This window comes from Phaenicophaeus curvirostris, chromosome 1, assembly GCF_032191515.1.
Source record: "Phaenicophaeus curvirostris isolate KB17595 chromosome 1, BPBGC_Pcur_1.0, whole genome shotgun sequence".
Taxonomy (NCBI): Eukaryota; Metazoa; Chordata; class Aves; order Cuculiformes; family Cuculidae; genus Phaenicophaeus; species Phaenicophaeus curvirostris.
In genome coordinates, this window is record NC_091392.1 from 201,697,162 (window position 1) to 201,709,886 (window position 12,725).

Genomic DNA, 12,725 nt, shown 5'->3' on the forward strand with positions numbered 1-12,725 from the left:
ACGGAACATTTTTCACTTAAAATGCTTTACAAATATGGAATTAACTTAAAACCAAACTGCCTGCAGTCCTCTATTGTCACACAAAGCCTCATTTCAAAATGAAGGAGACAGTAGAATAGAAAGTAGGGATCTGAAGGAAAAATCAGCTTATCCTCACATCCTGCAGTGACAAAAAAAAATTTTAATCTCTGCTGCCTACAAAAGCTGAGCTGGAAAAATATCAGAATTTAGTGTTTCTGTCTTCCAAAGAAATAATTCTGCTGTGCTTTCAGTGCTGAGCCTGGGACTATCTGTTCAGCTGCTGCAGTGTTGCAGCAGATTAAGATTCAAGAGGTTGTAGGTAAAATAGTAATTTAACTCATTGCTGATAGGAATCTGGAAAACATGAGGAGTCTGCTGCTGTGTTAATTATTAATAATCTGATAGGCTACCTTCTATGTGTTGGTTTATAGGAGATTAGAAAGATAGCGCTATGAAAATGCTTCATACAAATTTTCAGGGTGAGACCAGACTTTATAGAGGAGGAATGAAACAAAAACAGCAGCAAGGAAGTTAAGTTTCTTAAGTTTCTGTTTGGGGCAGTGTAAGATGATCAAGAAGTGCCAGACAAATGCATTGTAACTGCCCAACGTGAGAAATGGGGACACGAGAAGTTTCTGTGCCCAAAGAAAAAGACACAAGTAACTGAAACAAGGAATGCACTTTAAAACTTGGTTTCTTTCGATGTTTAGGCTTGCCCTTTTAACCACCCTGTCAGTTTGGCCTCGTATTACCATGTGTTGTACAAAGACGGCATCATTCATAGAATCATAGGATTGTTTGAGATGGAAGGGACCTTAAAGATCATCCAGTTCCAAACCTCCTACCATGGGCAGGGACACCTCCACTGGATCAGGCTGTTCAAAGCCCTGTTGACCCTGGCCTCGAACACCTCCAGGGATGGGGCAGCCACAGCTTCCCTGGGCAACCTGTGCCAGGGCCTCACCACCCTCATCATGAAGAAATTCTTCCTCATGTCTAGTCTAAATCTGCCCCTCTCCAGTTTACACCCATTGCCCCTTGTCCTATCACTACAAGCCTTTGTGAACAGTCCCTCCTCAAGTTTCTTCTAGTCCCTTCAGGTACTGGAAGGTCAATCTAGGGTCTCCTCTGAGCCTTCTCTTCTCCAGGCTGAACAACCCCAACTCTGTCAGCCTGTCCTCGTATGGAAGGTGCTCCAGCCCTCTCATCATCCTTGTAGCCTCCTCTGGACCCATTCCGACAGCTCCATATCCTTCTTATGTTTCCAGAACGGGACACAATACTCCAGATGAGGTCTCAGAAGAGAGGAACACAGGGCAAAATGCCCTCCCTCGCCCTGCAGCTCCATCCCGTGAGGAACAAACCCTTGGGGGCCTTTGGCGGAGCCCCTGCCTGCAGCAGCCAATGAGAGAGAGAGCAGAGAGAGAGAGGGAGAGGGAAAGGGAGAGGGAGGGAGGGAAGGGGAAAGAGAGAGGGAGAGGGAAAGGGAGAGGGAGGGAGGGAAGGGGAAAGAGAGAGGGAGAGGGAAAGGGAGAGGGAGGGAGGAAGGGGGAGAGATAGAGAGGAGGCGGAGCCTCATCTGGCCACGCCCCCGGCTTCTGATGGGGAGCGGCGCCTGATCCCCGCCTCCTCCAACAGTGACCAATGGGAGAGCAGGACAGCAGGGAAGCCGCCCGCAGCAGCCAATGAGAAAGCGGCGCTTGGCCCCGCCCCGACAGCCAATGGGCGAGGAGCTCCTGACCACGCCCCCTTCCCTGCAGCCAATGAGGAGCCGCCGCTGCGGTGACCGCCCCGCCCTTCCGCCGCGTCCCCGGCAGGGGGCGTGCTTGGCGCGGCGCTCGGCGCGTTCCGCGGAGGGATCTGCCGGCGGGGTGAGTGGGCGAGAGGCGGTGCGGGGCCCGGCTCGGCGCGGGCGGTGGTGCGGCTCGGCGGGTCGCGTGCCCGTCCGCCCGGTGTCCCGGCCCGGGGGCGCTGCGGAGGGGCCGGTGCCTCCGCGGGCCGTGGGCGGGAGTGGGGAGGGGCGAAGGGGCCGAGGAGAGGGTGGCCGAGCGTCTCGGCTCCTCGGAAGCGTGTTCGCAGGCTGCACGGGGAACATCCCCGCGCTTGTGCAGCTGGGACGGTGTGGGGAGGGTATAGGGACCCGGTTTTGCCTTCTCTTCTGCTGTGCAAAGTGTTTGTGAGGCCCGTGGCTGTGTTCGCAGCAAGAAGAGGTAGTTATTTGCAAAATAAAGCCTTGAACCTTCTCTAGTTTCAGTATTCTCCCTGCTCTGTGTTGAGAGGAAGAGACCAGGTCTGCTCTAATTTTGTTCTGCGGGTGCTGGTGTCTTTGAGCTCTTGGCAGATTCTTTTAAATTTCTTCATAATTTCTGCTTAATCGTGTTCTCATCAGAAACCGTTTCCACCCGGTCAGGAGATTTCGGGATTATGGTATGTGATTCTCCGAACCCATCGTATCAAGAATCATAGAATCATAGAATAACCAGGTTGGAAGAGACCCACCGGATCATCGAGTCCAACCATTCCTATCAAACACTAAACCGTGTCCCTTAGCACCTCGTCCGCCCGTGCCTTAAACACCTCCAGGGAAGGTGACTCAACCACCTCCCTGGGCAGCCTGTTCCAGTGACCAATGACCCTTTCTGTGAAGAATTTTTTCCTAATGTCCAGCCTAAACCTCCCCTGGCGGAGCTTGAGGCCATTCCCTGTTGTCCTGTCCCCTGTCACTTGGGAGAAGAGGCCAGCACCCTCCTCTCTACAACCTCCTTTCAGGTAGTTATAGAGAGCAAGTTATATAGAGATGTTTGAGAAGTTTTTATTTGTGTTAGAAGGCTCTACAAAACAGATGTAAGTATGGCCTGGCATTTTTCAGTTTCTTCTGGCTAGACCATCAGGATTCATTTGTCTAAATTACTTTAGAAAGATGCATTTCGTGCACTTTTCCCTGTCATTCCTGCGAAAGTGCATTTGGCGATACTCCCAGTATCTTGTTAAATCATTGACAATCAACTCTTTTTTTAGGATTTAAAGACCTGAAAAACTGTTTCCAGTCAGGGAGATCCTTTCTCTGCCTGGGCTTTTACAGTGGTTGGGACAGACTCCCTCAGCACCTCTGTGTGGGTTAATTCAGCTACTCTTCGGATCGTTCTTTGGGGATGCAGGATTTGGATCCCTGTACGTGTTAATGAGCAGAGTGCAGTGCCTCCCTGGTTTGAAGGTAGTAGAGCACGTGCCCAGCCTTTTAGTAACATCTGAGCAGGACTTGTTCACCTCCAGGCAGGTGGTTGCAGGCCCTTCCTGGTGGCTTTCGTTACAGTCGCACACCACTGTCCAGCTTTTCTTGATACGTGTTGTAAACACCTTGCGTGATCAGCTGTTTGTCTCAAATACTGACTTGGGCAGCTTGGGAACAACACAGACAACTAAATCGAAGTTACTCTAGAATAAAGTATTTTCTGAAGTTGCACGTATGCTTTTTATACTCTTGATAAGAAACAACTAAGGGACTAACACCATCCTTTTCCTCCTCCCCTCTCAGTGATGAGCAAGGTGGCTTTCCAGTTGTATTTCTCCTGTTCCTTGACCTTTCAGTAGTCTTTCCTTTCTCCCTGTAGCTAAGGGACATTTTATTAGAGATGACAACTTTAGGGTACCATAAAAGAAAACAAAGCAGCAGCATTTCCTCCTGCTTTTACTCCAGGTTGCATGGGAAGCCGGACTTACAAACAAAAGTTAGATTGACATTGTCTCTTTGGCAGAGAAACTGAAGCCAGTCACCTTTGGTGCAGTGTAAAAGCTCTTAAGAAGCAGTTTGAGAGTATTCTTTGAGGTGGTTTTGTAAGTATGGATCCCAGCTCCTGCCTGCTCTCCCTCACAGTGGAGGAGCTTCCTCTCAAGTCGTGTTGAGGATCTAGAAGGATCTGAGCTCTAGAGCAAGCTGCGCGTTATCTTCATGGGGTGAGCAATGGTACAAGGGCAGATGGGGTCCTTGCTTCTCTGGACAGGGGCTCACAGCTACATTTGGGCATAAAAGCCGTGCTGTATCACAGAGAGTAGTTTTCCAGCTGATCATAACTTCATAATTATGGATGGGCCAAAGGTGCTGAGCTACAGAAAGCTGTAGGAATTTTTGAGTTAATTTTTCCGTAGTTCTTTTTAATTTGTTGGGTCTTTTTCTTCCATTTTAAGACTTGACTAACTAGAAATCTTCGTATATGACAGGTGGAAATGAATGTTAAATAGGTACAGTATTCTTGTGTAAACAAAGTCAGGGAGTCACCTGTGCGCTGTGTGAGCTGTGGGCCATACAATGTAGTTGTGGTCACCTCACTTTTCCTGGTAGGTAAAGTTTTTTTTGGAATAGATCTGGCCTTAGAGGCCAGTAGCATCCAAATTTGCCATTTTACCATATGAATACAACCCTGCCTAATTGTGTTCCACTGTATCTGTGGGAGGCTTCTATCTCTTTTTTCCTGCTTTCCTTTAGATGAATTTTAACTTGAGCACGAGTCTTATTTTCTCAAACTTTATGTACAGCGTTCTTGAGCTATTCTTGGAGATATGATTTCTTTATTGGTTTGCTTTTTACTTAGGTGCAAATGCAACACTTAAGCTGAGAATTAATAGTAAAGAAGATTTGCCACATTGCTGGTTTTAAACCTTGTGTTCCTATTAATTTGAGTGTTTCATGTAGGCGCTATAGCTGTCAGCACTGTGTGTGCTAGGAGTGCTGTGAATCCCAGGACGTTGCTAAAATCCAAGCCCATTCCCACACGTGGTTCTTGTAGAGAGTTGTGGGAGGATGGAGCACCGGCTGCTCCTGGAGGGACCCAGGGCTGGAGGCAAGAGCGTGTGGGCCAGCTGGAGTCTGAATGTTCAGGGGCCTTGGGAGTTAATAGTTCCCTAAGTGCCAAAGGCACCGTGGATTTCTGTTTCCTCCCATCCTCCTCCAAAACGTTTAGGGATGTTTCTGGACTTGAGAGCAGTGAAGGTTCTGGGAAGGGTATAAAGGGGCTTTCAGACAGCGGAACGTTCTGCTGTCTTTAAGCCAAAGGAATTTACGAGTCTTGTTCACATAAACTCTCTTTCTTTAATAGTTTTCTGATGTGGTTCTTGAGCGTGAAAACGTCTTCACGCTGATGACCTGAGTCAGTAAGCATAGACAATATAGGTATGTTCAGAAAAACATCTTGAAGGTGTTCTTAATAGATACATATAATATTTCTATCACATGTTCTGAGCGAGTTACCTCTCCTTGCAGCCTCACAGTTAATTGCTGCTTGGTTCCTAAAGCTTTAATTTACTAACTGAAAACTGTAAAAAAAAACCTGTAAAAAAAATATTTATAGAAAAAAACCATGTCTGTGGCTATATGCCTTTTTCTCTGCTGAAACAATGGGTGATCGCGTCAGCAATTTGATCTGCGGATTTCGTTTCATGGGCTTGGATTTAGTCCTTGCAAATGCCTATATGGGCTCACTGAACAGACAGATCAACATTTCAGTTTTTCTCTTAAGAACTGCAAGTTTGCATCTGTTTCGGAGGTTCCTAAAGTCAAAGCATGGATGTGTCCTTGCCTAGGGGATAATAGCAAACCAGATTACTACGTGTATGGTGGACTGAATAAAAAAGAAAGTTGCGAGATGAGTGATTTTTAACTTCTAACATCTGTTCTAATGAAAAAGTTCTTGTATAGGGCCTAAAATGGATTGTAGCATTGGGTATTGTTAGAGCACTGTTGCTAGAAACTTGCAGTCATTTTTTATAGTAAGTACTTTAAACAATACATAATGTTATATAAATAATTTTAAAACATTTCTGTTTTATTCAACAAAGAAATAGGGACAAAATCAGCCATTTTGCTTTTACGAGGTAGTTTAACTCCAGAATTCTCCTCTTGAGCAGAGCTAATGTATAGGCGGGTCTTTAGGCTTTGAATGATTCCGTGTGTGGCCAACCCAGCCTGAGAAGCCAGCAAGTCAATAAATTATACTCTAGAATATCTCTACTGTTATCACATCCTACCGAGTCAGTGGGACGGCAGAGGAATTATTCTGGTGGGTACTGATGAGTTATCTCACAGTGACAGGTGAATGATACCATATTTTCAGCAAAGAGGGAGAAGCTGAGCTTTGAGCACTGTCTTGAAAGCCCGGCAAGGGGAGAGGAGGCTGGAAAGGGTGGAGACTGTGAATTCTGGATGTCTTCTTGCAATGCAGAGAATAGGAAGAAGAATAAACATGAGAAGCTATGTCTGGCATTCAGAGGAATCGTTTTATGGCATGAAAGTTAAAGCCAGGTGGTGCTGATCCTAGAATAGTAGTTTACTTCATTGTGAGTGAGAATTGTGTGACTTTCAAACATGGGAAGGAATGATTAGTAGCTATAATTATTTTTGGGAGGGAAGGGAATAATTTCTATAGCATTTGCCAAATCCACTAAAGCTTTTTTTGTCTGCAAGCCAAGACAAAAGTCTATGGATTCAGGAAATCAAGAACTGTAATGACAACTTCCCTGTAAGAATACAAGCCAAATTGTGTTGTATAGAAAGGGAACAGTGTTGCTGCTCTTCCTGAATTCTCTCTGGAGTCATGGCATTTCCAATCTGGCTCTCACTGGTTTAAGAGCTTCTAAGTAGAGGAAGTATTTTTTTCTCTTATTAGGCAGTTTTCCTAATTAGCTGTTAGCCTAAAGCTGCAGTGTTGTGGAGGTTGTCTTGCCTGAGCAGAGTTTGCTGTTATTAAAAGCATTCGCCATTGAAAAGGGTTAACTTAATTATTTTTTTTTTCCCCCTCTGGTTGGTGTCTAGAAAAATGGGTGATGATGATGATGATGACATTCCCCAGCTTTCATCCCATGCGTTGGCTGCCCTCCAGGAGTTCTATTTGGAACAGCAGCAGAGAGAGGGCATTAAGACCTCCCAGGGGTTTAATCAATATTCCATTGGCTCAATAGAAGAAGATTGGGTAAGAAAGTAAACTTCAGTGAATGAAGCACGGTTAGAGGAGTAACCTTTACCGGGTTTCTTTTGTGCGTGGATAATGAAATGAAATTAAAAAGGGGAACAATTCAAGATGTTCCTAGAGTGCCAGAATCAAACCATTGATGGATAGTAACACTGTAGGGAGATTTGCTTTAATATTAAATCTGGGTATGGTTTTCTATTCCCCATGTTTGGGGGGGGGGGGGTACAAAGTGAAATTGCTTGAAGAGAGGGAATAAAACTGCCAACAGAAGCATTTCCATCTAGAAATTTTAACTTCAGCCTGGCATATGAAAGTAGTGAGGATTCATCCCTGAGTTTGAGACAAACACTATGTAACAAGATCGAGTGATCCTTTCTTTCACATCATATTTCTTTCTGTTTTTTGTTTCTTTATTCTTGTGGGTGATTGCCTTACTACTTTTTTTTTATTTATTGTGAGAGACTGCTTCTTCCTTTGTTTCTGGGTTGTTGGTTTTTGACTGTCCCTTTTTCGCATCTCTTCTGATTTAGTACTTTTATCCTTTATTTCCTTCTATACTCTCAAGTTCCTTGTCCTTCTTCAGTTAAAGTAACTTAATTTAAGAGCACATAAATATTGTTTATCTACACATGAAGTTTGAACTCACCTTGTCAGTGATTTTGCATTACTTGGTTTTCCTGATGCTGCAGTAAATGCATTGGAAACAGAGTGTAAGCTGCCCGCTGCTTGTCACTGGATTACAGCAGTAAAAAAAGCAATTGGGGAAAATAGTCACCTTTCCAACTTTACCATTTGTGAACTGAAAAATTGCTATGGATTTTGATTTTCTTAAAATATGACTCGCCTGACTGTACTTGGCACAGTCAGAAGATTTGATGTTGTTTGTAATTGTGCGTTATCTTTCTCAGCAACTGAGCCAGTTTTGGTACAGCGATGAAACTGCATCGTGCCTGGCTAATGAAGCAGTTGTGGCAGCTGGAAAAGGTGGCAGGTAGGTTTTAATAATTGCATTGTAGATTTAATGTGTCTTTATTGTAAATACTTATTTCTTCTGTGTAGGCAGAGCGTGCAGTTTAATGCATTATTTACTCCATCTTTGTTCAGTGAAGATGCTGTAGGAGTGCTTTGCTGTTACTTATTTAATCAGTAATTCATACTGATCTTACTGGTTAGCATTTCATTGGATGTTGCAGGCTCTGCCTTGTAAAAGTTTGCTAGGTGTCTTTTTTTTTTTTTTTTTGAGAAATACAAAGAGCTGCAGAGTGTATTAGTGACTTGTAATTCTTTTCTCTGTTTTCATACAATGTTTCTGTAGAACAGGTGGGAAAACTTGGTTTTCTTCCTGTTTCTGTAAGGAGTAGTTTTTAATTTTAAGTTTTCAAGTATATTTCCTAGCTGTTCCGCAACAAGATTTTCTCTGTAGTAAAGCTTAAGGTCTTTGTGCAGCACAGAAGTTGAGTATATAATGACTTTAATACTTCAAACTCTGTTATCAAAGTAATTCTTTTTAGAATGGAGTAGGAATAGCTTACATTTTTTGGACTAGTGTTTAAAATGTTTTCCCAAAGCAGACCCAAGGACTGCTGAAGGATTTTTCTTGTTGTTTGCCTTTTAAATTAATATTTGAAGTTATTGTCTTTTTTTTTTTTCAGGATAGCATGTGTTAGTGCACCCAGTGTGTACCAGAAGCTGAAAGAACAGGATGGTAAAGATTTTTCAGTGTGTATACTGGAGTACGACCGAAGGTTTTCTGTATATGGAGAGGAATTTATTTTCTATGATTACAATCACCCTTTGAACCTACCTGAAAATCTCCTGCCACACAGTTTTGACATTGTAATAGCAGATCCACCTTATCTGTCTGAGGAATGTCTTCAAAAAACTGCAGAGACCATCAAATACTTAACAAAAGGAAAGATCCTGCTTTGCACAGGTATAATTAATTAAAATATTAGATCATCATTAACCGTCTTTTTCTCCCAAAAGACAAACTTGCACAAGCGAGAAAAGTACTAACTCAATACTAATTTATCGTTAATTCTGGAAGGAGTATGTATCCTAAGCTCTTCCTTGGTATGCTTTAGTTCAATATTTATTTTAAACTGAAGGCATGTGGGTTTTAGTAGTTGAAGTCAGTACTTTTTTCACATGCGTTCTACTAAATGTTTGAAGAACTGTAAGATCATCCTGTAAAGTTTTGAGAATTATTTTTTCCTTATAAAATGGCCGCTCTTCACAATTGCAGTGATTGAATTCTGAGTATGACAAACATAGATGCAACTTATTGTTAATGCTTTATTGGTAACTTTATGGATCTGTGATTTTCTAAACACATCAGTAGCTGCAGGATTTCAGCTGCCACCTACTACCTAGTATCTAAGGTGAACTAAGTCGAAAGCAGGACAGATAGGTTGGAATGGTCTTTGCTTTGTAAAGTGGGATGATTTTAGCTGAGTCTTGAAAAGAAAAACAAAAAAAGTCAACATTTTTTTTCATATTACCTGTCCTTACTGGTAAACAGAGACATTGTAATGTGAACGATTGTAATGCGAAGGGATTCTGCTGCTATGATTCAAGGAAGGAGCTCTTAGGCACTGAAATACAGCAGGAGGAATTAAAAAACAGTGATAAGGGCAGTGAAACTGGAAGACTTACCAGCCGTACTTGCAGATCCTTCCTTATGAAGATGTACTTGCTGGCTTATGATGTTATGAGTATCTACCTTAAACTGTTTCTTAAACTGTAATCATATTACAAGACATCCAGCAAATGTTGATCCAGTAAACCAAGGACAAAAACTCTTTTGTACCTGCAATTGGAGGAAGGTCAACCAAGCAGGCAAATAAGAAAAATTAATATATGGCCATAGAAAGCCTACTTCTTTGTTTCATTGCAAATGCACGAGGATGGTTCTCGGATTGTTTTTTCTCTAAAATATATAGCTGGTCCTTCAGTTTACAAAGTTTGAGAAGTAGTGCTCAAGAAGTGATTTCTCAGTGTGTAGCTGTAAATATTACACTGCAGCTGATTTAAGTAGAAGAGTATATGTAATCTGTTTGCTTTTCCCATGGCTCCCTACCATGTATTTTCTTTGGAATGCAGCAAAAAGAATTCAAATTTCTGTTTTCTGTAGAAGAAGGGGCACTGATCTCACCCTCTACCTTTTCTTATGAAACCTGTCAAACATTTCCTTCCTTGGGGCGTCTTCCATTGTTTCTGACTTATTTTAAGGTTCCCAATAGATTCAGTTGTTCAGAAGGGCTGACAGTGTAGCTGCTTTAAGCCTTAAAAAAACCCAGGCTCTATGTGTGTATGTATATGCATTTAGGAGCTATTGAAGAAGCCCAAACATTCTATAACTGTTTTTCTCATTGAATACCAATTATTTTCCCTGCAGGTGCAATCATGGAGGAACTGGCAGCAAAGCATCTTGGTGTGAAGATATGCAAGTTTATTCCAAAACACTCAAGAAATTTAGCTAATGAATTTCGATGCTATGTGAACTACGCCTCTGGACTGGACTGATTCTCATAAGAAGATCTACAACTTTTTCAGTCAAGCTCCTTTCTGTTTTTTATCAGTGACTCCACATTTCTCAGTGCTGAAATATTCAGCTGCAAGCACCGTTTTTCTGGGCCAGCTTTCATCAGTGTGGTGTGATATTGTCTCTCTTTGAACTGTATAAGATTTGCAGTTATTGGGTTTTATATCTTTATCTGGTAAATGGGGACCAAACAAAGCAGGTGCTGGGAACTTCTCTGTTAAGAGTTTCATTCTAATGGGTAGTTTTTTATCATTCAAGGCCCCTTCAGTGACCTCTCTGAAGTGATTTTAGCTGGTTGCTTGCCTCACAGGCATCAAAATCGTTATTGTATCAGAACTGATGACTTGGTAGCCAGTGGATGGTTCAAAGAGCATGAATAGTGGTCTCCTTTCAGTCTTGAGAGATCTTCCCTTAGTAAAAGGATTGAGAGATGTTTGTTGTCATGTGTTTTCAGATTCGTTATCCAGCAGGCTGATGTTTTTATGAAGGCTACCTAGAAGAGAAAATAGGTTTCCTTCTGGGGAGGCTCTCTGGTTGCTTTTAATAATAATCAGAACTACCTACCAGCTGCCAATTAAGAGAAGACCTACTGTCCGCTGTTGCTGCCAGACTGGCTTTTTAAAAACGTGTGATTGTTATTTCACTTTTTTTCTAAAGCCACAACAGACACAAACAGACTTTCTTTTTGTAAAAGATAAGATCTATTTTGTCATCACTTGCCACCATAGAAACTTGTGTGTGTATGTATGTTGTACTACAGAAAATGTAAGTTGTTAAATGACTATTTGCAGAAGTACAGCGCGTTTATTTTGCAATGTCTCCTTAAAAAGCTCAGTAAGGGTTTCCCCATTAGAGAGAGCATCACTTTCACTACGAATCCTGTACATTAGTCAGGCCAAATCACTGTATTTTTGTGTGAAAGCTGGGTCATAAATTCCAAGACACTGAACAGTTTTATCAGCTATAAATATACTATACAAAACGTAAGTGCTTGTCTGTATGTGCCATATTTATAGATTGGGATTGTGTAAAAGGCTAACAAAAGTTGCATCTACAAAATCAACCACCTAACTAAAGTGAAGGATTAACAAATGTATTTTGCAGTGGGGATAAACTTAATGAAGCTTGTGAGACAAGAATTCTAATAAGGTAGAGATAATATGCCCGTTTCTCTGTGTTTCTGCTGTTTGGATGCAGGTTTTCCCATCTAGTAGCGTAAACAAAAGAGCAGGAACAATGTAGACTGAATATAAACCTCCCTCAGTGCATCCTGAGATGGACACAACACTGGTTCATAAATACCCATCCAAGCCACTGTTACTCTTTTCCCCATTTCCCAAGAGATCTATTCACTTCCTAAGGCTTTTCCTATTTTATATCTGCTGCTTCTTCCTCCCTCGTCCCCCGTGTAGTGTTCCTGAATTTCATGACTAGCACAAATCTGTGCTCCACAATTGTGAACTCTCTTATATTTATTACTTCAATGTCTTGTACACCAAGCAGATGGAGACAATTAACTACTGAAGCTTTATTCTTAGCTACATAGAGACTTCGAGTGGGACAGGTACGACTGCCAGAAGGGGTGATGTTCTTGCCCTGCCACCCCCTAACTTGGAATGTGCTGTTCAAACACAAGCTTTGCCAGTGTTGCTGCTTTGTTAATTCCTTCAGTTGTCTTTGTTTTGGTAAATGTGTGTTGTTGGGCTCTCTATGTAAGAATTAAGATATCTTTGCTAACTTCAGAGATCTTTCTTAAAAAGATAAAACTACACCACTCACTTGTTCCAAGGGATTCAGTTCACCAAGGAAATAACTGCTGTCTTTTCTCACATGTATGCGAGACGGCTTTGGAAAGAGACACTGTAAAGATGCAGATTATGAGGGAACATGTAAATCTGTGTAGATGCACTCAACAGAGCAGCCTGTTGCCCAGTGGCTTCCCTTTTAAAAGCCTGGTGAGCACAGGCAGCTGCCCAAGCAGAGCTTGACTAGTGCCATTCATACCCTTCACCAGTGATAACACGAAAACTGGTTTTGCCATGCTTGTTTCTGAGGAAGTAGCTGTTGTTTCTGAGGAAGTAGCTGTTATTTCTGAGAAGGCCGCAAGTCACAAAAATTTGTAGTGAATAAGTACTTTGTGCCATTGCATTAACTTGAAGAAATATTATGTAACAGCAAAACCCTTCTTTTTCTGTAAT

General features: G+C 42.3%; 1 protein-coding gene across 1 annotated transcript; it reads left to right on the plus strand.

The window, feature by feature from the left end:
- Positions 1–1,847: 1,847 nt before the first annotated feature.
- EEF1AKMT1 (EEF1A lysine methyltransferase 1) lies at positions 1,848–11,514 on the plus strand. Its single transcript, XM_069883430.1, has 5 exons — positions 1,848–1,892; positions 6,827–6,983; positions 7,892–7,974; positions 8,636–8,916; positions 10,381–11,514. Exons 2-5 carry the CDS (start codon positions 6,831–6,833, stop codon positions 10,506–10,508), a joined length of 645 nt encoding a protein of 214 aa, XP_069739531.1. The 5' UTR covers positions 1,848–1,892; positions 6,827–6,830; the 3' UTR covers positions 10,509–11,514.
- The last annotated feature ends 1,211 nt before the right edge of the window (positions 11,515–12,725 follow it).